The sequence below is a fragment of the Xyrauchen texanus genome, chromosome 45 (genome assembly GCF_025860055.1).
Source record: "Xyrauchen texanus isolate HMW12.3.18 chromosome 45, RBS_HiC_50CHRs, whole genome shotgun sequence".
In the NCBI taxonomy this organism is placed as follows: Eukaryota; Metazoa; Chordata; class Actinopteri; order Cypriniformes; family Catostomidae; genus Xyrauchen; species Xyrauchen texanus.
In genome coordinates this window covers 2694396-2721623 of record NC_068320.1, presented here as the reverse complement: position 1 = coordinate 2721623, position 27228 = coordinate 2694396, and the positions used below count along the sequence as shown (strand labels likewise).

Genomic DNA, 27228 nt, shown 5'->3' with positions numbered 1-27228 from the left:
GATTTGGAACGACATGATGGTGAACGATGACAGAACTTCCTTTAATAATAATAATTCTGTAATACATGTTCAATGTGTATTATGTAATGGAATATAGGGGAGTTAACATCCATTATGTAATTTGTGAAAGTAACAATTTACTCACTACTTCAGTACTCTTTTAATTGGATGCTTTATTACTCGATTTAAAGTAACTATTTAGATTAGCACTTTTACTTGTACTTAATTATTTTTATTTTTTTAAGTAATTGTACTTCCTCTGGTTATAAGCCATAAACCCAACTGTCCAGCTCAGATGTGAATCACAACATTACAATCTTCGATTTGATGCAAAAATTATTTTTAAATTGGAACAAGACTGTTCATACTATTGTTAATGAGGTAATAAACTAAAACCCATTGTAAATGATGCAATCAAATATGATGGAAATATTAATAAATCTATTCATTTTAAAATGTTGATTATAAGTATAGAAACAATATATGTTATGTTCATTGCAAAATATTCCTATATTAATAAATGCTGTATATAAACTACCGTTCGAAGGTTTAGGGTCACTTTTATTTATTAATTTCATTTATTTTTATATACTTATAATTTTTATATACTAATAATAGTAAAGTCATCACAACTATAGAATAACATAAATGGAACTATGGGAATTATGTTGTGACTAAAAAAATCCAAAATAAATCAAAACTGTGTTATATTTTAGCATCTTCAAAGTGGCCACCCTTTGCCTAGAATTTGCAGACATGTACTCTTGACATTTTCTCAACCAACTTCTTGAGGTATCACACTGGGATGCTTTTTAAACCGTACTGAAGGAGTTCTCAACTATATGCTGGGCACTTACTGGCTGCTTTTCTTAATTATTTTGTCCAAGTCATCCATTTCAAAAACTTTATTTTAACATTTAAATAAAATGTTAGTTTTGTAATAAAATAAATTAATATGTTGGCACAATTATATTTTTGTATACAAAACTAGTTTCAAACATTTAAGCATATGCCTTCAAATCAAAAGATTTAATAAATTATTGTTAAAATTAAATTCACCTATGGATAAAAATGTATGGGATTTTGCACTCCATAAAGTGGCTGTATGAATGTAAGTCCTGCCACACAGTTAAAAGACGTGATCACCTGTTTGTTTACTGTAGAACATGCATTGGTCTTTCCTATTTCGAGTAAATCGGAGCTGTACTTGCGTCATGGAAAATAGCTGCCTAGAATGTAATGGTGTACTAATTGAGTAATTTAAATGAAAACGTGATTTAAAGTCATGCTTCAGGCCCCCAGTGAGCAAGCCAAAGATGACTGTTGCAAAGAACCCAAAACTCCATAATTTGTTAGTTAATGGAGAAAACGTTGGGAGAAACAGGCGCAGCTGGGATTGTTTGTTCCCCTTTGTGTCACGGTATTTAAATCCTATGTCTCTTCCTTGTCTCGTGCCTTGTTCATATTGTGTGTGTGTGCGTGAATGTGTGGGCGTGTTGCTTGTTACCGTGATTAGCGCTCTGCCACAATCACTCCTCTTACCAGCTGTTACTCATTCCCATTCCCTTTAAATTCTCACCACTCTCTCATCTCCTTGTCAGATCGTTGTTTGTGATGTCCAGTGTTGTTCTCCACTCTGAAGTTCCAGTCCAGTTCTCTCGTTGTTCCTGTTTCATGTTCTGTTGCTGTTTCCCGGATTCGTCGTGTCCGTTCTACACTTCTCATCACTCTTCTCACCACGATCACCTGACAATTGGAGACTCTGCGCCACTAGACCATTACCCTGGACTTTTCCCAATCTTCACATTTTGCTGTTAATAAACCAACTGTCACTTGCAACTTGCTTCCTAGTTTCATTCCGTTACAGAATGATCTGACCACAAGATGGAAGCAGCGAGTAACAGTTCAGACAGCCTAGAAGAATTCGTGATGAACAGCAGATTTCGTATGGAGAACCAAGAGAAGAATCTCAATGACACGGCTCAGCTGTCCAGGCTCTAGTGGCGCAGGTGTCCGGACTCACCCAGCAAATTCAACTTTGCGAGCTCCCACTGCGCCACCCGCACCGCTGATTCCTCAACCACCACCAGCGGCCCCCTCCCAGTCGGCGCCCCGCCTACCGGTTCCAGAGTTATATTCAGGTGAACCTAATTTTTGCCGAGCTTTTCTAACACGATGCTCAATGCATTTTTCTCTACAGCCCAGGACATTCTGTGATGAAAGAACCAAGGTCACCTTTGTTCTGACGCTACTTTCTGGGAGAGCGGCTCTATGGGGAACGGCGGTGTGGGAGAATCAAGACGAATGCTGCGCCTCTTTTCAAACACTCTCCGTGGAGATGAAGCGAGTTTTGACCGTGCTGTCTCCGGTAGAGAGGCAGCCAGAGTGCTGGCCGACTTGCGTCAGGGAGAGAGATCTGTATCAGACTTTTCTATTGAGTTCCGGACGCTAGCGGCGGAGAGCCAATGGAACGAGGAGGTGCAGTGGGACATGTTCCTGCATGGGCTGGCTGACCGCGTCCAGAAGGAGATATACACCATGGATCTTCCCACCAAGCTCAACGACTTGATCGCCCTGGCGCTTAGAGTGGACGCAAGGTTGTCCAGAGTGGAACGGCGAGTACGAACCAACCACCCATCGGGACGAGTTGGCGGCCAATGCTCTGGAGGCGGGGACGCATTCAGCCCCGTCTGTGATCCCGAGCCCATACAGGTGGGTCGAGCCTGGATTTCCCGGGAGGAGAGGGAAAGGCGGAGATCCCAGGGACTTTGCTTGTACTGTGGAGGAGCTGGACATTTTGCCTACAACTGTCCTTTAAAAGGATCCGCCCGATAGTAAGTATGAGGCTACTATCGGGTGGGATCTCCGCCGAGAAGACCTCATCCACATCTACCCTCCTTCCGGTAAGTCTTCAATGGTCTAATCACCGTCACGACTGCCGAGCACTGCTGGATTCTGGGGCCGAAGGAAATTTCATGGACTACACCTTTGCACTTAACCACCAAGTTCTCCTCAAGTCTCTCACTCACCAGATCGCTGTACACGCCCTCAATGGCCAGAAACTTCCCACCATTTCCCTAGCCACTGAAGACATCACTCTCGTCACGTCTGGCAATCACACCGAGACCATCTCCTTCTGCATACTGGACACTCCTCTTGCCCCCATCGTCCTTGGTCATCCCTGGCTCACCCATCACAATCCAAGAGTGGACTGGCAGTCTAAGTCTGTGTCAGCGTGGAGCAATCAATGTCATAAGTCTTGTCTTGTTTCTGCCTGTCCGTCTGTTTTTGTCCCTGTTTTTCAGGAAGAGGCGGTGGATTTAGCTAACGTGCCCGCGGAGTACCTGGACCTGACGGAGGTGTTCAGTAAGTCTCGGCGGCTTCTCTCCCTCCACATCGTCCCTATGACTGTGCCATAGAGTTATTGCCAGGTACATCTCCGCCTAAAGGCAAGTTATATTCACTCTCGGTTCCAGAGAGGGAGGCTATGGAGAAATATATTTCTGATTCTCTAGCTAATGGATTCATCCGCCCTTCCTCTTCTCCAGCGGGGCGGATTCTTTTTGTGGGGAAGAAGGATGGATCTCTGCGACCTTGTATTGATTACGGGAGCTGAACAACATCACGGTAAAGAATACTTATCCTCTGCCGTTGATGTCTTCAGCTTTTGAGAGGTTGCAGGAGCATCTATCTTCCACGAAATTGGATTTACGTAATGCTTATTATTTGGTCCGCATCAGGGAGGGGGATGAATGGAAAACCGCTTTTAACACCCCCAGGGGGCACTTTGAATACTTGGTCATGCCGTTCGGCCTGTCCAACTCCCCAGCGGTCTTCCAGGCACTCGTCAATGACGTGCTGCGAGACATGGTTGATCAGTTCATATATGTTTACCTGGATGACATATTGATTTTTTCTTCGTCTCTCCAGGAACATGTGCAGCGCGTCTGGCTAGTGCTTCAGACATTGCTAGAGAATGGGCTTTTTGTCAAGGCGGAGAAATGCGTTTTTCATACACAGTCTGTTCCTTTCTTAGGGTACATCGTGTCGGTTGAGGGAATGCGCATGGATCCTGAGAAGATCAAGGCTGTGGTAGATTGGCCAAGTCCAGAGTCTCGTAAGGCCCTACTGAGGTTCCTGGGGTTCGCCAATTTCTACCGGCATTTCATTCGCAATTTCAGTCAACTAGCCGCACCTCTGACCGCCTTGACCTCCCCCAGAACAACGTTCAGGTGGTCAGACGCAGCTGAGGCTATCCCAGCGTTCTCCTTCAGACGACAAGATACACCCTTGCACGTTTCTTTCTCATCGCTTGTCCTCAGCCGAACGTAATTATGACATTGGTAACAGAGAGTTGTTGGCAGTCAAGTTAGCTTTGGAGGAATGACGCCACTGGTTGGAGGGTTCGGGGTACCTTTTATCGTCTGGACCGATCACAAGAACTTGGAATATATTCAGCACAGCTAAAAGATTAAACTCCAGGCAGGCTTGGTGGGCTCTTTTTTCGGTCGTTTTGATTTTACTCTCTCGTACCGCCGGGTTCCAAGAACATCAAACCCAATTCTTTATCTCGTATTTTTGATCACTCCGAACGCCCGTCTACTCCTGAGTGCATTTTACCAGAGACGCTATTCATCTCTACACTCACATGGGAGATCGAATCGAAGGTCAAGACGGCCTTAGAAGGGGTAACGCCCCCGGTTCGGTGCCCACCGAACCGTTTGTTTGTGCCGGAGGGGTTACGGTCCAGCGTTATTCAGTGGGGACATTGTTCTAATGTGGCTTGTCATCCAGGAGTTAATCGAACTAGATTTTTAGTCAAGCAACGATTCTGGTGGCCTTTGATGGCTCGTGACATTCACAGTTTTGTTTTGGCTTGCTCAGTCTGTGCCACTGGTTAGAGTTCCAATCGACCCCCAGATGGGTTACTTCAACCGCTGCCGGTGCCATCGAGACCCTGGTACCATATCGCTCTAGATTTTATCACCGCCCTCCCACCCTCACAGGGACACACGGTAGTTTTAACCGTGGTGAACCGGTTCTCGAAGGCAGCCCACTTCATTCCCTTGCCCAAATTACCCTCTGCCAAGGAGACAGCGGTGATTGTCATTGACCACATCTTTCGGCTACATGGCCTCCCGACAGATGTGGTCTCTGACAGAGGACCCCAATTTGTGTCAAAATTTTGGCGAGAATTTTGTAAATTACTGGGAGCGACTGTTAGTCTGTCCTCAGGGTTTCATCCCCAGAGCAATGGTCAATCTGAGCGAGCCAACCAGGATCTGGAGAGAACGTTACGATGTTTGGTATCCAAGAATCCTTCCTCATGGAGTCAACAACTGTCGTTTGTTGAGTACGCCCACAACACGTTACCAGTATCATCCACGGGCCTATCTCCGTTTGAGTGTAGTGTAGGTTACCAGCCACCTATTTTTCCTAGTCTGGAATCCGAAGTCGCGGTCCCCTCCGCTCACGCCTTTGTCCAGAGGTGTCACCGCACTTGGACTAGGGCCCGTGAGACTCTACTCCAAGTGGGGTCACGCACCAAGGCCAAAGCTGATCGCCACCGGTCTAGGCCTCCCGTATACGTCATTGGTCAAAAAGTGTGGCTTTCTACTAAGAACATTCCTCTACGTTCCGTATCTAATAAACTTGCACCTAAATTCATTGGCCCGTTCAGCTGTCACCAAGATTGTTAGTCCGGTGGCAGTCCGCCTCAACCTTCCTCCAGCGTACAGGAGAATTCACCCCGTATTTCATGTATCCAAAATAAAACCCGTCTTTTATTCCCGCATTAACCCACCGGTTCCGGTTCCCCCCCCGCAGCGACTCGTAGATGGGGATCCTACTTATTCGGTCAACCGTATTCTGGACTCAAGACGGAGGGGATGCGGATTTCAGTACCTGGTGGACTGGGAAGGTTACGGTCCGGAGGAGAGAAGTTGGGTACCGGCCAGAGACATTCTGGATCACTCCCTTATCGATGACTACAATCGGCAGGTAAGGGAGCCTGGGAACGCCAGGAGGCGTTCTTAGGGGGAGGGGTACTGTCATGGTATTTAAATCCTATGTCTCTAAATAGTATTAGCGCAGATGCTATTCACTTTAAAGCAGAGTAATAGAATATGAGAAGCCAGTCTAGTCACAATACAAATGGACTAATATGATTATGTGTTTTGGTTCTAGTCATCACTCTCGCTGCTGCATTTTGAACCAACTTAACATTGTTGATTGAACATGCACCCTCCTAGTAATGCATTAAAGTAATCTAGTATTAAGCTTATATTTGCATGAATTTGTTTTTCAGCATCAGAAACAGAGAGCATGTGTCGTAACGTAGCAATTTTTCTGAAGTGGAAGGATGCTGTTATAAAAACATTGGAAATGGGACTTTCAAATGATAGATTGCTATCAAACAAAACATTCAAGTTCTTAACACGAGAAGACAATTTAATAGTACATCCATCGCGAGACAATTTATATTCTAGCATTTATTAGTTTTTTTTAGAGGCTTTTGGTCCAATAATGGATGCCTCTGTTTTGTCAGAATTGAGTAGAAGGAAATTTCTAGCTATGCAGTCTTTTATATCATCGATACACTCTGCTAACTCATAGAGTTGGGAAATTTCACAATGTTTCAAAGAAATATAAATCTCTGTATCATCGGCATAATAGTGAAAACTAATTCCATGGTTCCTGACAATGTCTTACTGTGCTCAGCAGCCTTTTACCAAATAATGAAATAATTGAATACATTAAGGTGTGATATTATAGCACAATGTGTGTTTACAAAGACTTTTTAATTGAGATAGTCATACATTTTGTTTAATACCACTTGTTACAACAAAACTCAATGTGCAGCTATCTATAACTACACATTGTCATATCAACAACTATCCAGTAATTACCGATTCAAGTCTCACAAGCCTTAAGTACACATAACACAGTGATATTTGTTTTTACATTGGATTAAATGAATGATTGAAACACAATTCAATAAATTTGTATTCACTAAAAAAGAGAATGTCTCATAATAGTCATTCATTCGGAAATTGGATGACCCTGTTCATGCATTAGGTTTCAGTCTGCTGATTTAATAGCAATATTTCATGGCTGCTGAATGGTAGTGCAGAGAAGGCTTTCAGCACAGTGCCCCGTCCACATCTGCTGAAGAATGCACATTTGAGAACTGCTAATGGAACCAAAAGTCATGAAAACCATGTAGTTTTGATATTATAAATAGAACCAGTTCAGAATAAAAAACCATCCTCGGTTCCCAACCCTAGTCGAAACACTTTGGAGAAACAACTAAATAAAGCTGGTAATTTAATTGTTAGTCTTTTCCTTTTCATTTATCACATTGGAGTGGTATTTTTGAGGCAGTTTTGCCTGTTTGCATACACTTAGCACAGGATAGGTAGGAGGCAATCGGAGCCAAGATCTATGTTTCCCTCATGAGATGCCCAAGTAATGTGCAATCAGATCTGACCTGCAGCTGGAGTCATAACTCTTGCCCCTTTTCCCCTTTTGACCACTTTGCCATAACTCTCAAAGACTCCTGTAGAGACAGATTAGCCCGGTATGTAGAGTTAATGTTCACTGAGCCACAAGCATCTTCTTGGGTCAGTGCTCCAACTAAAGATTAGGTGCAGACCTGTGAAAGTAGGCCAAACATGGACTCGGCCATCGACACCCCATCTGTTTCAGTGCCGCCTATTGTGTGCTGCCTCTTTGAAAGTCCTGTTTCGATGTCACAGCAAAGAAGATTAGGCTGGTTTTAATGGTCGGATCCAGCTATTCATGAATTCATCTAAAGCACCTCTGGAGAGCCAAGGCTGCACATCTGAGCCTGAAGGACAGTCAAAATTGTTTATCGGTTAATGACTTCTCTCCCCTCACGGGTGTTTGCTGCCTCAGCTGCTCCCAGGGTACATTAAAGCATCCTGACTCTCTGAAGCTTCATCAATGATGGAGCAACAGTCCTGTTTGCACTGTAATGCACAATATTTGTCTGCCTACTTTTGCAAGTTACAGACTGATTAAGGAAATGCTTTTCTTTGTTTTCAGTCCAGAAAACATGCACGTATTGGGGCTATTGAGACACAGAGGACACTGAAATTTAGTGTATAATCGCCTCTCCAACAATCAGTATCTCTTGACAAATTTGGATCCACTAAGAGCCACTTGGAGTTCATCATGGAAAATTGATTGGGGAAGCTGTTTATACAGCTCCATTGAGAAAAGGGAAAAGACTTGCTGCCATTTCCAAAGATGTCGGTTACAGATTGCTTGGATCGTAAATGTATTTAAGCTTTTAGAGTTCTTATGAAGATGTCCACATTAAGTAAGATATAACTCCGACTGCTTGATAAGGTGTCACCATTAGTGTCACTCAAACGGTCCTCTCTCTATTTGTCCAATGAAGTTAGCCATTTTCATGCACATAATGACAGTCTTTTTTTATATTAAATACCATTTAAAATTAAGGGGCAGCTTCCACCTAGCAATGCAATCCAATAAATTAGACAAGACTGTCTAAAAATGTGCTATATGTTTTTTTTTTTTTTTTTTTTTTGCTGATCTCTGTCCTACACACACATTCAGATGACTTTCCCAGGTATTAACTTGCTTCATTGCACAGTACAACTTCTCACACCATTTAGATTAGGGTTCCGTTTTCGCTTTGTTTACATACATCCTTCACTTCAGCACTCTCATAGCTGTATATGCTGAGTCTTCAGCATCTCTTGTTTAGATTCACACCTGACAATCACAGTTTAGCAAGCCACCCAATTTTTCATCCCTAACCCATTGGTTGTTTTACTCCTGTTTCAACAGCTCAACCTGTGCTCAGTTTCTAGGGCAGTACTGCTTGGCTATTTTTTCTTCCAGTGGTAGTGCATAGAGAGCCCTGCAGAGACTTGGGGAGAAATGGAGGTGGGTGGGGGTCTTTTAAGTAGCTATCTGGTCAAGAATGGGTCTTAAACATAGTCTGAAATGAATGTGGTAATGAAGCTGCACTGTAGGCCACAGGACCTTGATGAATATTATCACTTAATTATAGGGATAACAATTCCCAGTACGCAATTTAGCTCTGCTAGCACACAATTTTTTTTCCCAGTGCTAATGGATGCTGATGTGTGGATTTGTGCATACAGGTATGCGTGTGGGTTGTTGTATGTTTGTGCTATATCCACAGCACTATATGTGCGTCATTGTGTCTCTTCATTGTTCTATCCTCCTCCTCTGACCAGTTATTATGCAAGCTATTCTTAATTGTTGTATTAGAAATGTTTTGTGTATTTTGCATCTGTAGGAACCTTTAGAAATGCTGCAATATCTCTTTCCCAGTACACAAAAAACTGTAGCCCATCACATAAAAATATAACATTGTAGTTAAGTTTTTGGGCACTAAGTAGCATTTTAAATTAACTATTAACCATTTTCTAAACTTGAACTCATAAATAGTTACATAGTCGTAAATCTCATAACATGAAACATTGTTGAGAACTCATTTAAAACATGTAACTACTGTCAAACCCAAAATTGGAGTGAACTAAATTTTGTAACCTGTAATATTTTAGTAATTTTTAAATCATAAGTAATATTGTCATAAACTCATAATGGGTAACAATCTCATTAATTAAAAGTTGTAATGTGTAACATTATTGTAAACTTGTAAAATAGCGTTGTCATGCTACACTCGTTATCAGTAAGATTGTAAAACTCAACTCATATCTTATTGCGTTGTCATAAACTCAAAACAGTTAACATCAAACTGAACTTGTTACGTGTAAGATTGTCAAACTGAACTTGTAAAAATTAACATTATTAATAAAACTCATTACGAGTAACTTTGTCATAGACTCACTCATAACATTTAACTGTTGTCATAAATCTGTAATGTGTAACATTGCTGTGAACACATATTTATAACCAATAACGAGTTTGTAATTCCAAAGTCATAAGTTACATTGTTGTAAATTCAGTTTCATAAGGAGTAACATTGTTAACTCAGACTCGTAAAGTTGTCGTTAACTCAAACTCATAATGAGTGACATTGTAAACTCAAACTTGTAAAATTGCATTGTCATACTGAACATGTTACGTGTAACATTCTCAAACTGAACTTGTAACGAGTAACGTTGTCCAACTGAACTAAGTTTACAAGTAACGTTGTCCAACTGAACTTGTTTACGAGTAACGTTGTCCAACTGAACTTGTTTACGAGTAACGTTGTCCAACTGAACTTGTCACGAGTAACGTTGTCCAACTGAACTTGTTTACGAGTAACGTTGTCCAACTGAACTTGTCACGAGTAACGTTGTCCAACTGAACTTGTCACGAGTAACGTTGTCCAACTGAACTTGTCACGAGTAACGTTGTCCAACTGAACTTGTTTACGAGTAACGTTGTCCAACTGAACTTGTCACGAGTAACGTTGTCCAACTGAACTTGTTTACGAGTAACGTTGTCCAACTGTACTTGTCACGAGTAACGTTGTCCAACTGAACTTGTCACGAGTAACGTTGTCCAACTGAACTTGTCACGAGTAACATTGTCCAACTGAACTTGTAACTTGCCACAACTCATAGTCATAAGAAGTAACATTGTTGTTCATTTAAAGAAATAGTTCACCCAAAAATTCTAATTCTCTCATCATTTAGAGAGTGGGAGGAATGCTGTACAGAAGCTCTGTTGGTTTTGGCTTAGATCTATATTTGTATCTGTAAGTTTTACTCACAATGGAGCATTTTTGTGCTCATCCTGGATGTCTCAACCAAGAGATTACGTCCTGACATGCCAACGTGAATAAGGCACACGAGACTGTGTGAACTCCGCCCTCTCGTGAATGTGTTTACTGCTGCTGACCGGAAGATATTTTTTCTATTTTTCTTCAACTGTGTTCTGCTGAAGAAAGTAAGTCATATACATCTGGGATGGCATGAGGGTGAGTAAAGGTTAAGAGAATAAAATATTTATGGGTGAACTGTTTTTCCAGTTATTTTCAGGTTTGAGTTCATTAACATAATCGCCTGCCAGTAAAGACGGAGCGTGCATTACCGTCCGCTCGCGTGAGGTCGTTAATCACTTGACCGTCAGGATTTCCTGCTGAGTTAATGGTTCTAGCAATGGGAAAAAAGGATCCAACATGACAGTCTGGTCAATGAAAGCTCCATATAGACATATAGTGTTCCACGGAAAGCCTTGAGGAGATAAATTCACAATCACACACTTTCAGAAGGTGTATGTTACTCTATGAATCGCATCCTAAATCACTTTTCTAGAATTGTAAATGCTCAAGCAATACTCCTGTAGTTATTTCAACGAGCTTCATGTGACGGGGAATCATAGAGAGTGTTGCGGTGAGTTGTTATGCATGTCGTTGACAGTAGAAGGTGAGATCTCAGTAAAATAGTCTGAAAGTGTGACAGACTTGGCCAAAATCAAGTTGTTTTGAGTCTGCTAGTGTGGCTCCAACTTTTAACATGTGACACTGTTGTAAAATCATAACAGTTGACATTGTCAGAAACTGTCATAAACAATGTCATTAGACTTGGTTTTAATTTCTCATCTTTCTCTCTTTTCCCTCAAGGACAACTACACCTTTGCCCAGCCAGGGATCCAGAGGAAAGTCAAGGCATTGGAGGAGCTGGTTAGCCGGATTGATGGTGCGTACCCTCATTGAAGCACAGCCTACTTCCATCCGCACTCTCCTTTCTTCTGCCTGTGTCCTTTTTCTCTCTGGCCATTGCTATCTTTCTCTTTAGTAGAGAGTGCTCGCTGATGTGGCCAGAAAGGCAAAAGGCAGCGGAGCATAAGCCACTCTTATTTCTTTATATTAGGTGGACGTAATTAGAATTCAGTGCCCATTTCTCTGAGACAGGAGACCCAATTCCTCTACTCCTGAATGTGGCCTCCATCTCCTCTGCTTGCATTAGACCCAATGATTGCTTTGTCTGAGAGAAAGACTGCAGTTAGTGCATATTGTTGACGTTTTTACACCACTCTCTTTGTGTCTATTTGGGAGATAGAGAAGATAGATTTGTGTTATGTTTCATCAGCTTTAATGCTATATATAGCGCTGCCTGTTCTGTCCTCTGATCCCTGTGTTTTTTGCTCCAACAAATGCGTCTTTGTCTCTTAATTATTCAATTATTTATTGGACTTTTCAGAAAGAAATGAGTTTGAAAAGAAGCATAATCACAACATGACTGCAACATTTATACTTTTACTCTTCAACAATAAGAGGAAATCTCTTTTTCTCTCATAAACATAGTAGAACCACCTTAAGGCACACTTACCTATGTCAAAAAAAAAAAAAAAAAAGTGTATCGACCCTGATACCTATTCAGACTAGATGTTTAACTAATTTGTATCAGCCATAGCGGGTTTGACCCTGTCAGCGTGATTTTTTTCACAAAGAGTTGAAATCATTGTACTCATTATACACTCGCTTGTTTATTAACTCCTTAAGCTCTGAGGGTGTTTTTTAAGATTTCTTGTTTCAGTGGCATACCCAAAGTGTTTGGTCTCATTGTAAAGAAAATGTACACATTTTTAATGATACATATTATGATAAATTATGAGACTCTCAGCCTAAGAAACTGCTGAAAAATCAAACATGAAAACAATTTCCCTTTTTTTTCTCTTATTTTTCTGATTTGGCATTATATTATATCTCTGGGTATAAATAAGTTGGCTCCGAAAAACTGCTTTTTTTTTGTTCCCAAAATATGTCCCCACATATTTTTCTGTAGTTAATTGCAATTAATCACAGATTTTGAAAGTGCTGAAATTTGACTCTAAATATACTTATTTTCCTGTCAAAATGCACTTTATCTCCTCCTTAGTAAAGAAAACAAAACAAATTTAACCAAATAATGCTTTATTAATATTTTCCAAACAAAGCCTTTAACTGTATAAAGATAGAAATGCACAAAAATGACACCAATTCAAGTAACATTAAACATTTCTCAAAGTCTTAAGATGAATTTTGACTAATTGAAAGAACTAGTCCCCACATAGTTTACATATTCATTGCTATTACAGCAATCGTCAGCGCCAATTTGAACTGCCGAAAAATAATTTGCCCCCATTCTGATTTCTTCTGTTTTTGTGTAGATCTCATACTAAATTGTTTCAAAAATGAAAACAAAATCTAACATAAAGCACATACAGTCTAAGTAAACAGAAAATACATTTTTTTAATGATAATGTTATTTATTGAAGCAAAACATTTATTAAATACCCCCCAGTTACTAAATCCCTAAATCTATAAAACTGCATTCATAATGGGGTTTGGCTGGACTAGACACACCCAAGCCTGATTACTGCCTGCCCTGTTCAATCAAAACAACACCTAAATATAACTTTTTGAGCCGCACGAAGTTGACTAAAAGGTCTCACCCAGTAGCACACTATGCCAAGGTCGAAAGAAATAACAGAAATTATGGGGAAATGAGGAGGTGAGTGAAGTACATCAGCTCTGGGACTTCAAAGAACCACAGTGAGAGTCATTATCTCCAAATGGAGAAAACTTGGACAGTAGTGAAGCTTCCTAGAAGGTGCCGACCTTCCAAAATTCCTCCAAGAGTACAGCTATGATTCATCCAGGAATTCACAAAAAACCAACATCCAAGGAACTTGCATCAATAAAGGTCACTGTTCATGACTCCACTATCAGAAAGACACTAGTCAAAAATTCCATCCACGGAAGAGTGGCGAGGTGAAAACCACTGCTAACCCAGAAGAACATTAAGACTCATCTGAATTTTGCCAAAACACACCATGATGATCCTCAAACCTTTTGGGAGAATGTTCTTTGGACTGATTAGTCGAAAGTGGAACTGTTTGGAAGACAGGGGTTGCATTACATCTGATCAAACACAGAATTCCACAAAAAGAACATCATATCTACGGTCAAGTATGGTGGTGGTAGTGTGATGGTGTGGGGATGCTTTGCTGCTTCAGAGAAACATTTATTCTGCTCTCTACCAGAAAATTCTAAAGGAGAACGTCCAGTCATCAGTCTGTGAGTTGAAACTCAAGCACAACTGGATTATGCAGCAAGACAATGATCCAAAGCATAGGAGTAAGTCCACCTCTACATGGCTCAAAAGAAGCTAAATTAAAGTTTTGGAGTGGCCTAGTCAATGTCCTGATTTGAATCTGATTTAGATGCTGTGGCAGGTCCTTAAATGGGCAATTCATGCTTGAAAAACTTCCAATGTGTCTGAACTAAAGCAGTTCTGCAAAGAAGAGTGGGCCTTGGAAGGATGTCTTCTAAAATTATGCTATAAATAGTTTTCATTGATCAATTAACATCATACAAATCCAGTAAACATAAAAAATATAAATCAATATTTTGTGTGGCCATTAAAACAGCCCCAATTCTCCTAGGTACACCTGGACACTTGGTGTCGGCCAAGTTTTCTTGGTTGTTGGCAGATAGGATGTTCCAAGCTTCTTGGAGAATTAACCGCAGTTCTTCTATCTATTTAGTCTCAATTGCTTCTGTCTCTTCATGTAATCTCAGTCTGACACAATGTTCAGTGGGGGGCTTTAGGGGGGGCAATGCCATCTCTTGCTGAGCACCCTGTTCTTCTATTCTAATATTTTCTATTTGCAAAAGTAATGTTTGAGGGTCTAAAATTTATTTTTCCTTTTGACACACTAAAGCTGAACATATAAATAACCATCTTAAGATAAATGTTTTTGTGAAAATCTTAAGTGCCTAAAACTTTTGCACAGCACTGTGTATATATATATATATATATATATATATATATATATATATATATATATATATATATATATATATATATATATTTGAAAACTGCATTTTGTGTTTGCTCAGGTTGCCTTTGTTTTATGTTATATCTCATTTGAAGATCTAAAACAATTTAGTATGAAAGATAGAAGAAATCAGGAAGTGGCAAATTTCACAGCACTGTACATATGAAAAGCGCTTGCAGACAAAAATGTATCATACTGCGTTCTGGTCATAGTTAGGGCCCAAGCACTGAAAGTTCAGAGCCCTATTGTTTTTCTATTTATTACTGTTAACAGTTTTCTTTTCAAGGTTTCAGGGGCTTTTGGGTCCCTTAACATGCTTAAAAACTCCTGAAAATTTGCACACACATCAGAATCGTCTTATTAGAGCTTGGCAAAAATGTACATGGGGGAGTCAAGGGGGGCTCTCTGTCGGCCCCTTGAAAATTTTATTTTGTAGTAGCACATGCCTTTTCACCTACAGTCACCAAACTTTGTACACACATAGATCTCATCAAGCTGGACAACTTTCGCACTGACAGTCATAAGCTCTTCCCAAAAGGAAGTTGGCCATTCTGGATTGTTTAAAAATGCATGCTCTGGAATTCGAAATACTCCTACCAGGGATTTCATGTTACAGGTACAAATGTACAAATATGGGCGACATCATGCCAAGACTTTGACGATGCTAAATTGCAAAAGGATTTTTAATATATCAAACATTGTTGCCATGGCGGCGTGATAAAATAACATCATAAAATTGTAATAAGAAAATGTCTCATATCTTCTGCAGGCATGGTGTGATTTACATAACAATTGAGACAAATGTTTGTCCTTGCGGGCTGATCACCTTGATGTTGCTATTGTGGGTCACGGTCATAGTGCCACCAACTGTCAGAAGGAAATGTGTCCCTTTTAACAGACTTTAATATATATCCCTATTATTTTAACCTGAATTGCTTCAAAATACATTTGAATAATGTCAAGACAGTGCAGATTTAAAATTCTGAAGGGATTCTTGATATCATAAATACACATTAAATGTCATCATACCTTTTTGTGCATATTCACATGTTTTGAGGTATTTGGCATGCTTGGATTTTCAAGTTTATTGTTAATAAACATTTCTTAATTTTTATATAAATAAAGTATAATAAAACTATTAACTGAAATGTAAAAATACTAGAAAACCAAAGTCATATTTCTAACCCAGTGCTGAGTGACAATTACAAGAAATGTCCAATAGAGGGCATCCAAGCTCCATTGTTGAATGATTCGCAACACAAAACTTCTCAGTCAAGAATGGGCGGGGACTGAGTTCATGAGTGTGAGCTCTTTTCCAGTTGAATCCCTCAGAAAAATGCAAACAAATGTGTCACCACTCAATATATACATCCACTGAGGTGTGGATGCAATCTTTGTTAATTAAAACATATAAGAACCTTTAACCTCTTATCCAGTGGGCGAGTTAATTACCACTAGACCACTCAGTCGGACTCTTTTTACCAGCGCTGGTTTATGTACTCCTCACATACAATATCTCATGACCGACAATAGCACACATAGAGATGAAGTTATCAAATGTATTATGTAATAATGGGAATACCATCCCTTTCCTTTATGTTTGACTGTGGCAAAGCAAATGCTTGAAAAGTCTGAAGCATTTGCAACATTTCCAAATATGAGCAGTTGTTTGTATAATCTGCATATTAACGGTGTCCTTCTAAACATTCATGGCACTGCAGACAGAACCCATACATCACAGCTCGTGTTTAATCTTCACCCTGCGTGCTGAGATTGAGACACAAAAACCTGCACCCATACAGAGAATCCCTGACATTCAATTAAAATCCCCATTAGTTTTATAATAAAATGTGAATGTGAATTTGAATTGTTATTAATACAGTTTGAGAAAGTGGCACAAACTAACACTTTTTGGTTTTCTTACATATGTGTAAATGTACTTAGGGTTCTATGTATTTTTCTTTTTTTCACATTAATATCACACGTGTCTATAACACATATGGGGGTCTTGTTTGATGAATACAGCATGTACTTTTTTTCACAATCTACACTGAAAAAAGAAAGTGAAATGTTACTGGAAAGGGGCACATTGTAACAAGACCATATAACAGCTGAATTTTTACTTTTGATACTTTAAAATGAACTTTTGGCGATATCTTCGAAAGTTTTTTTTTTTTTTTTTTTTTATTTATCTACAAAGTGTTGATATGTCAACAAGTAAACAAATTAAGTTTTAGTTTGTACCCCGCACTCCCCTAGGCTACGAATCTGAAAATGGCAGTATGTTCATATGATAGATAGATAGATAGATAGATAGATAGATAGATAGATAGATAGATAGATAGATAGATAGATAGATAGATAGATAGATAGATAGATAGATAGATAGATAGATAGATTGATTGATTGATTGATAAATAGTGAAGGGTGAGGGTCAAAATCCCTTGGCTCTTCAGATATATCAATACATATATATATCCTTTTATATCAATATCTATCTATATTCTGTTGCTTAACTTCTTTAATAAAGTGATGAATTAACTATATGCATGATCACATAATCAATTCTATTTTCTTATGCATAACTGAAATATACTTTGAATCATATGTGTGTTGGAATGTTAACTAGTGTCTTTTAAGGAACATTCCAGAGTCTCTCTCTCTGTCCTGCCCGTAGTCTGAAGGTCCTTTGGGGATAAGCTTAGCTGTGATGAGAGGGGGCAGGGAGAATGTTAAACATATGTTCTGTGTTTGATCGTTACTTTTCTATGATTAAGTATATGGTTTAAAGTCCTATGCAATACTACCTGAATAGTAGAAGTGTGATTTTTATCTTATTATTTCTTTAGGGAAGAAAGGTATGTTATTTCTACCCCTCTCCTCTGCCTGAGGAGTGAAAATTTTATCTCTCTTGTTTTGGCTTAAATGGCCTGATAATGTGTGCTCTGGCTCTCCTGTGCCCAGAGAAGAACTGTTGTTCGTCAGTGTTTTGTGTGTGCGTTTGACCTTCTACCCAGGTTTTGAACCCAGGAAGGCACACCAGGCCGACTCGAAGACGCCCGCGATCATCTGCGAGGTCACTTCCAATGTAAATCTCGGGCTCTGACGACAAGTGTGCTGATTAATGTTGATAGGCCGCATAGCTCTCTATATGTTGTGACTTTATGTTCTTTTAGCCAATCAGGAGTAAAATAATGGAATGTACGTCCTTGCAAATGGTATAATTGATGTAAGATTTTGTGTAAGGTACGAGTTAGCTTTCGATCTCCTCGTGAGACTTTGCCGCTGGCTCTACCAATTTCACTGCAAACTATTCTTCAGTAAATTTTGGATTCTTTGATTGAACTTCTTGACTCCTGGTTTTTCTTTCTCCTTATCTGATCCGGGTCAAACTGTTATACCCCTAACAGTTTGGTGGAGGATGCGGGCAATCACTCCGTGGTGACATTTCTGGCAAATCAGCAAACAAGGTAGGAAGCTTTTATTAAGTGTTAGGGCTGTCTGACTGGAAGAGATTTTGAAGGGGAGCGGGAGAGCTTCACTCCGGCGAGGCGTGTGAAGAAAAGTCGCTGAGAGAGCTGTTAGTGCTCTGTGGGGGGCTCAGGTGGGCATTGGGCTCAGGTGGGCATTGGTGTAGCACCACCCCGGCAGAGTGCGGGTTAAAACAGCAAACAGCGCAAGTGATACGTGCTCTGTGGGGTGCTCAGGTGGGCATTGGGCTCAGGTGGGCATTGGTGTAGCACCACCCCGGCAGAAGTGCGTCCCTGGACGGGAGGTCCAGTGGCACCGTAAACCTGCTCAATTTCTTCCAGCTCAGATAGGGGATCCCCGAGCTTAGTGAATCAGGCAGTTAGGGATTCAGATATTAGTTATAAAATAAAATAAAATACAATAGGGATTGTTTTGCCAGGGATGCATCAGGAGCGGTCCCAAGTAAGTAAATAAATTGTGACCCTAATTGGTATGGATCAGTATATGTGACCAGGATGTTTGTGAAGAATACGTTGTGGTGAAATTGGTAGAAATCCAGTATTGTTGCTGTTATAGTTAATTTATCCGCGTAAAATATTGGCTGCTAAAATCTTTTCGGTAGTGATTTTCAACTGTGACCAAGAAAAATGTCTGATAAAGGGAATTTTCTGAGTAGTTCTGACCAAAACGAGGAGGGCACACGCTGTAAACAGCTCTGCTCTGACGAGCTCAAATCAAAGAAATGTGCGCAACTCATTAAGAAAATGGTCAGTCAGGGGTATGATTCTGATTGGAAAGTCATGCAGCAGATTGACTGGCTGCAGAACAAAAAAGACGCTGATAGGGCCAAATATTTATCCGTGTTTGCCTATTCATGGATTTGTAAACTGGGTGGTATACCGTTAAACCATGAAAAGGCAATTCCAAATGTGATGGACGGATGGTCTAGTTTGATTGCCCAGCGTGATAGAGTGGCAAAAATTATTGGGCAGGAAGTCGGCTGTGATCTGTGTAGTTTGAGTGAGGGTTTCGAGGCTGTTTGTGAAAAAGCAGAAAAATGCTGTAAAAAAATTCACAGTGCCCTTAGAGTATGAGTCAAAGGAGAAGGGTAGAACATTTAAACATGTGTTTTTGTGTTCACCATCTTGTCCGGTACCTCTAATGGCCAGAGATTTAATGTGTGAATTAAATTTGACCCTTACTTCCTTTGGAAGTAAATATGTTGTTCTAAATTTGAACCGCAGTGGGCTTATGAATGGTGTGTGAAAACTGAGACTGTGAAATTTGATAAGATTTTCTGGGAAAAAGTGTGTGTGCTCTCAGCTTGCCTGACAGAAAAACAAATGCAGTTCTACTTTGATAGCAGGGAACACTGAGACACTTTATCAGTGTTCCGTGTGTGCGTTTGACCTTCTACCCAGGTTTTGAACCCAGGGAGACACAGCAGGCAGACTCGAAGACGCCCGAGACCATCTGCGAGGTCACTTCAGATGTAAATCTCGAGCCAGGGCGACAATTGCGCTGATTAATCTTGATGTGCTATAGCTATCTTTATGTTGTGACTTTATGCTCTGTTAGCCAATCAGGAGTGAAATAATAGAATATACTCCTTGCAAATGGTATAATTGATGTAAAATTTTGTGTAAGGTATGAGTTAGCTTTCGATCTCCTCGTGAGACTTTGCCGCTGGCTGTACCAATTTCACTGCAAACTATTCTTCAGTAAATTTTGGATTCTTTGATTGAACTTCTGACTCCTGGTTTTCTTTCTCCATATCTGGTCTGGGTCAAAACTGTTATATCCCTAACAATAGATTGATAGATTGATTGATTGATTGATTGATTGATTGATTGATTGATTGATTGATTGATTGATTGATTCATTCATTCATTCTCTGAATGGTGATTCATGGGACTGTCACCACATTTTGACAACATTATGCCAAGACATCGAAAATGGTAAATTGCAAACAGATTTTGAAATATCAAATGGTGTTGCCATGGCGATTTAAAAAATAGGCAAACAGGAAGTGTCTCATATCTTCTGCATGCATTGTGTGATTTAGATTAAAATTGAATTGTATGTTTTTTGTTTTCTTGGGGCTAATCACATTAACTATTGTGGGTCACGGTCATAGTGCCACCAACTGGCAGCAGGAAGTGTGGCACTTACAACTGAGTTTGAAAAAGTTCTGTTACATTTACCCAAGTTGCTTAAATTGTTTAGACACTGCTGATGGAAAATTTTGAAGGGATGTTTGATAGTTTTAATAGTGTTGTCATGGCAATGAATTTAATTACATGAAGTTGTGGTCAAACTGGAATGGTAGCATATATTTATCACACATTTTATGTTTAGGGTCCAAGTTTACATTAATATTGAGTTGTTGCTGTGTTCATCATGCTTTGTTTTTTTCGAAAGCCACCGAGTGGAAATGGACCCATGGTGCATGGGCTGTCATCGCTGCTTGCAGCTATATTTAAGACTTGATGGGCTTCTGTGGTAATTAAAATGTGCCTTACTTAGGCAAAAAAAAAAAATGCTTGATATCTGTCACAAGTCACATCTGGTCTTGTTTGTACAACAAATAGCTTCAAGATCTCCTTTCTCCATCATTTGAAGTGCTGTTGTGTATGTTTTTTGTGTGTGCGTCTGTGTAATGAGTCCGGTCGGACACATTGCAAATGTTCTGCCCTTCTAACCAGTGTTTATGCTGGTTAATCATGATTTTAAAAAATAAATAAATAAAATGTGTTAAACCTTTTAAATTAATTAATACAATTTATGTTCTGTTTATTTTGTTTTATTTATAAGCATACAAGCAACATCTTTTCACATGAAACATAAATGTCAAAGGCATATACTTAGCTATTACTCGCTATAGTTATGTCTGTGAGTAAAACAATAAAAATGTAAATAGTTACAGTGCAAATATTTTCATAAATTATCAGAATGGAACACTTTTGATTTCTCTGCATATTTCAAAGTACTTGTTCACTTTTGGTCATATCACCTACATGCATTTTAAAGTTGAATTTCTGAGCTTTCAAACGACACTTATTTTGTGTTGACTGTAGACTGTAACTATTAATAATATGACTTTTTCACAGGCTCATCTGAGATTAAAGTGTTAATGAGTAGCTCATAACAATAGCATTATGAAAATTTATAACAATAACATTGTGTGAACTTAAACTTGTAAAAATTAACATATTTGTAAACGTTTAGCCAGTTACAGTGTCAAAAATGTAATCTTGTAATGTTGTAAATTCAAACTCATAACAAGTAACATTGTCATAAACGTTTAACCTGTTACATTGCCAAAAACTCAAATTGGAACATGTAACATTGTTATAAACTCATAGTAAGTAGCATTGTGCAAACTCAAACTTGTAGCGAGTAACATTGTTTTAAACTTGTAACATTATATTGTCAAACTTAAATTCATTATATGTAACCTTTTTAAGTTACATTGCTGTAATCTTAAAATCGTCACGAGTAACATTGTCATAAACTCAAACTCATATGGTTAATATCATAAATTCATACTTGTAATACGGAGCATTGTCTTATTCTTGCCTCCATTAAAAACAAGTTACTAATGCCCTGAAATCTTCTAAACTTAGACATTCCTCCAGTTTGCATCAGCAATAGCAGTTTTTGATCCAGCCAATGTGATCTTTTTTGTCAAGACGAGTGCAATAACATCGGTTTAATGAGCCCGGTGAATGAGCATTATCAGTTGAAGTCTTTGCACTCGGGCTTGTTCTTGAGTAACCTTCACATTGTCAGGCTCCAGAGTGTTCACATGTCACATTTATTGTGTTTAGTCACTCTTGATTACAGATAATGTCTTCTATTAGCCATTCAAATGGGATTTGGAAGTGCCATGCAAAGAACCCAATGAAAGGGAACAGTTGATATTTGAAATGCATGCATACAGCGTCTGCCTTTTTTCATTGTTTTTTGTATTATTCTTCCACAGTTTGCAGCTGAACAACAACTTCTGCTTTATGAGTAATGATGATGGACACAGTTAGAGTGCCTGACGGATGTGTGTTGTCAGTGTCTATTGCTAGGGTAGATTACTTCTGGAAAGTTATTATTTTAGCCATGCCCTACCTTTTCACCAATACCAGTAAAATGTCATACCACAGCCAAGACTAATATGCTGTTGAGCACACTCCTTTATTTTTAAATTAAATTATAATGTCAATATTATCAATCATTTTTTATTATTATTATTATTGAGTAAACATTGATTCAAGGTTTTCAAGTAATTGTTCAAGCCAGGTTAACAGTCAGAACATAGAAACGTCTTACAAACAATAGAGCATCGACAAAGAACATCGACCAAATAATTAAACATTGTTCTAGAACAAAATTTTATTTACTTGAATGCTTAAATTGTAACTTGATGTAAGTTGTTCGTAGTTGGTCTTTCACAAGCACGTGGGCGGTTCTTGGCTAAAGTATAAAATACGATACACCAGGCTTTATACTGTTAAAAATATGGCTTGCTAGAGTTAATCTCCAACAATTGTGAATAAATTAAAAAGGCCAAATATAGCCTGATTATGGCTAGTTTCGCTATATCAGTCAACCATAACTTTAAGGTAAAAATAAAGTCTTGTATATGTATATGTTCATTTTGTACAACTTTGGAAAAATATAGCTTATGGCAGAGATAGGCTATAAAATTCAGCTAATTTAAAGATTGAAATAGCAATTGAAAGTCGGCATTTTACAATAATTGCCACATGATGTTACTTAGTTGTTTTATTAGTTGGTCACATTTCACTTGCACAGTGGTGGTTCTCTGCTAGAATAAGGAGCAATAGCACAACAGCGCCTGCCCACTTTTTCAGCTGTGAATTCTGCTATCAAACACTTTTAAAATAATTAACTTGAAATAATGCAGACGGATGGCTTCAACGGAAGTATGTGCTATTGATGAACAACCTCGTAGCTCACGGTAGGTCTGTCTTTAAAGGTTTATCGTTGAAAATCAGTTCGTCTATGGGATAAATTAATGGGATTTTTACTTCCGTAACCAGACTGTTGCACACTATACACCAGGTATTGTGCTGTTAAAAGTATTGCTTGTGACAATAAATGGCCAATCAAGGAAAGTTATAAGCCAATGCCAATAAATTAGGCCAAATATCTTCCAATTTATCACTAGTTTCGATATTTCAGTTAACCATGACTTTAGAGGTTCAAAAAAGTCTTGTAAATTGCCAATTTTCGGTTTAATTTATAAAACTGAGAAAATATAGAGCCAATGGCAGAGCTGTCAAAGTCTTAAATAGCAATCGGCATCTTACTATTATTGCCATTTTTTCTATTACTTGACAACTGCTGGAAGAGAAATTATCTTCTTGAGTGTGAAGTTTAGATGCCAAATAACTCATTCACATTTCTCAATACTCCTTCATTTTTGTTAATCTACTTCGATCAAATCTAATTTAATAGAGTCAATTGGGTGGGGATTTCTTGTCCACATCAGATAATCACTTCTCTTGATTCAGTCTTGTCGGTCAGTGTACTGAGTTCACTGCATAAATCATTCCGGCTGACTTGGTAGGACTAGACGCAAATAGCAATAGTACGTTTTATACTTGGCACCTGGGACAATATGCTAAGCAGACAGGGTCACAATAATAGTTATTGGTTTCTTGCTTCTTTTCGAGGATAACTAAAGGAACAAAACACTGCAAGCCTTCATAATTTAATTTGGAAGACAAAATTGGTTTACAAATCAGACATCACTATTGGAAGTTAAAGGTGCAAGGACAAAGCGCAGTTATCCCTGCAGCTGTTGCCAACTGCTGCCCCTCTTCCTTGTCCACCCAACGTCAGTCTTTCTGTTTGGGTTGTGCTTTATATAGAATGGAGATGCGAGCTAGGAAGAGTGTAATTGCCGGTCACAGAGTTGGTTTCTGCCATACTCATTTTCATCAGGCCTTATGAATTACTGTCCCATTATTTCCAAATTTCCCCCCTTTTAAGGACATCATATGTCGACCTTAATCACAAATGCCATGTTTTTTTTCATTAGGATAACTATTAGATATGTTAGATAAACTATTATCTAATATAGAGAAATATTATCTTTAACATCATATAATATACTTTCTGGCCAAAATAAAAAGAGTCATACTCTAATATTTAGTTGAACCACCTTTAGCTTTGATTATGGCATGCATTCATCATGTCATTGTTTCGACAACATTTATTTCTGTCCAGAGTTGCATTAATTTTTGCCTATGTCTTGTATTGATGATAGGATAGTCAAACCACTCTGTAAAGTCTTCTACCCCACATCCCAAAGACTTTCAATGGGGTTAAGGTCAGAACTCTGTTGTGGCCAATTCATGAGTGAAAATTATTCCTCATGCTCCCTGAATCACTTTTTCACAATTTGAACCCGATTAATCTTTATTAAGCATTGTCATCCTGGAATATGCCCGTACCATCAGGGAAGAAAAATTCCATTGATGGGATAACCTGGTCATTCAGTACATTCAGGTAGTCAGCGGACTTCATTTTATTGCCGCATAAAATTGCTGAGCCTAGACCTGATCAATTGAAGCAACCCCAGATCATAACACTGCCTCCAGATGCATGTACAGTGGGCACTACGCATTAAGGGTTCATCTCTTCATGCACTTCCTTTCTTACCCTGACACACCCATCGCTTTGGAATAGGGTAAATCTGGACTCGTCAGACCACATAACCTTTTTCCATTGCTCCACAGTCCAATCTTTATGCTCCCAAGCAAATTGAAGTTGTTTTTTTCAGTTAGTCTAACTAACAAGTGGCTTCTTGCGGCCACACTGCTGTTTAGTCCCAATCCTGTAAATTCTCGTTGCATTGTCCATATGTGGAAATGCTCTTACTTTGAGTATTAAACATAGCCATGAGTTCTACTGTTGATTTTTATGATGTGACTTCAAGCGTTTAGTGATCTCCGATCACGATCATTCAAGTGACGAAGCTTAAGGTTCACCACAATCCTTCCAGGTTTTAATAATACGTTGGAGAGTTCTTAACCCGTTTCCAGTGATTTCAGCAATCTCCTTAGTTGTTTTCTTTGCTTTATAGAGGCCAATAAATTGCCCCTTCTGAAACACTTTTCTACAGCCATGGGATACGTCTTCTGACATGATTGTTTAAGAAATGAGAAGCTACGCACTGCATCAGTTAGGGTTAAAAGAAATGTTGCCAGCTGAAACATATTAATCACTGCAATAATGATCCAATCATAGGTTCTTAAGTGTCTGCTTATTTAAATCCAAACAGCTACTTTTTTTTTTTGCCCAGGCAGTGTATAATATAAATTGCTGGCTTCCAAAATCAACTGTGTAAATGTAAAGTTGACCAAAAAGAGAGACATACTTTAAGTATATGTAAATATTTAAAATACACAAATGAGCCAAAACATTATGACCAATCTCATGTGAAGCGAATAACATTGACCATGTCCTAACAAGTCCACATGCCAATGTCTGGGTAGACATTGAATGCCACAAGAATGCCAGTAAGACAAATACATAATCTGTTTTCTCATATTTTAGTGACTGGATTCAAATATTATATTTATTTAATTCTTTATTGCTTAGAAAATAACACAATAGCAAAATCAGGGTTTTAGACATGTCCCAAGTGTTGCAGTTAACAGGCTTGAATAAAAATGAAAAGTGGATAGATAATAAAACAGATCATATTTAGTTTGACAACCTGAGGTTAAACACCTGCTTTTATTGACCATTTTTTAATAAAATAAATATAAATAAAAATGACCTGTTCCCTGCTATGTACCCTATTTGTGGAAAGCGCATCATATTCTACACTACCCTTGTGTCCCAAACAGAGGTCATGCTACTCCTTGAACACTAATGAGGCTGGGGCTTTTGAACATGACACTTGTGGGAAGATTTGCGCCCAGATCTGCGGACGTGATTGTGGTATGTGTTGCCGTAGAAGACCCCTGACGCCCAGACACCTTTGTTCATGGACATGTTTGTTCTGCTTTGGACGCCATATGGCTTATCTCTGTCAGGATAGAGCTAGGGCATGTTTGTCAAGTCCCACAGCGGCCTGGCAACATGACAGGCGTTCCCTGCAGGAATCTGCCCCCCGAACATCAGTGCGAGAGGTCAAAGGATATCTGACCTTGCAGCTGTGGGCTGTCCGTCCCTTCTCGCTGACATTGGCGCAGTGCGTTCATGCACACTCAGATGTTCAGGTACAAATGCACTGCTCAGGTACAGAGGTCATGTTCACACAACACCTGCTTTTGTGTTTGTGCAGCACTGCTTTGATTAGAACATGTGCCGGGATAATATAATTATTACATACGGAGTGGATGAGCATGATGTAGAAATGGTTATAGTGTTTGGGTTAGAGCAGAGTTTCTCATCCTTTTGGAACTAAAGCACCCCCAAGCCTCCCCTATCATGACAAGACCACTAACCCTCCCAGTCATTGAACGGGCCCCATCTGTGCATATCCCAACATATTTATCCCATGACATGCCTGCATCCCGTATATACCATCCAGAACTTCAAACAATGCCTCGCCAGTTGTGTGTGCTGGAAGAGACTGACAGAAAAGAATGTTCTCCTCAATATTACCATTTTTGATATATCTGACATAGGTAAGCAACTGTGCTAGCCCTGCACCATCACTTGTCTCATCAAGCTGCAGGGAATAGTACTGACTTTGCTTGATGTTAGCTAGCAATTGTTCCTTAACATCACTTGCCATGTCAGATATGTGGCGGCTCACGGTGTCGTTAGAGATTCTCTCCAAAACATGACTTGACAGATATCTTTGGCAGCAGGTAAGATTAGCGTCTCGGGAATTGTGTGAGGTTTTCCTAATTTAGCAACTCATTGCTAGACGTAGTATGATGCTTCTAGACACCTGTTAGACACTGATGTGTGTTTGCT

General features: G+C 39.3%; 1 protein-coding gene across 8 annotated transcripts in view; it reads left to right on the top strand.

Annotated features, from left to right (window-relative positions):
* Nucleotides 1–27228, top strand: part of LOC127637316 (TBC1 domain family member 22A-like) — a 227445-nt gene that overhangs the window by 123041 nt on the left and 77176 nt on the right. For 5 of the 8 annotated variants that reach the window (XM_052118315.1, XM_052118311.1, XM_052118312.1 and 2 more), the window contains one exon: nucleotides 11597–11672. In XM_052118315.1, the coding sequence (XP_051974275.1) occupies nucleotides 11597–11672 (76 nt within the window). The other 3 variants (XM_052118317.1, XM_052118319.1, XM_052118318.1) reach the window with 3 other exon arrangements.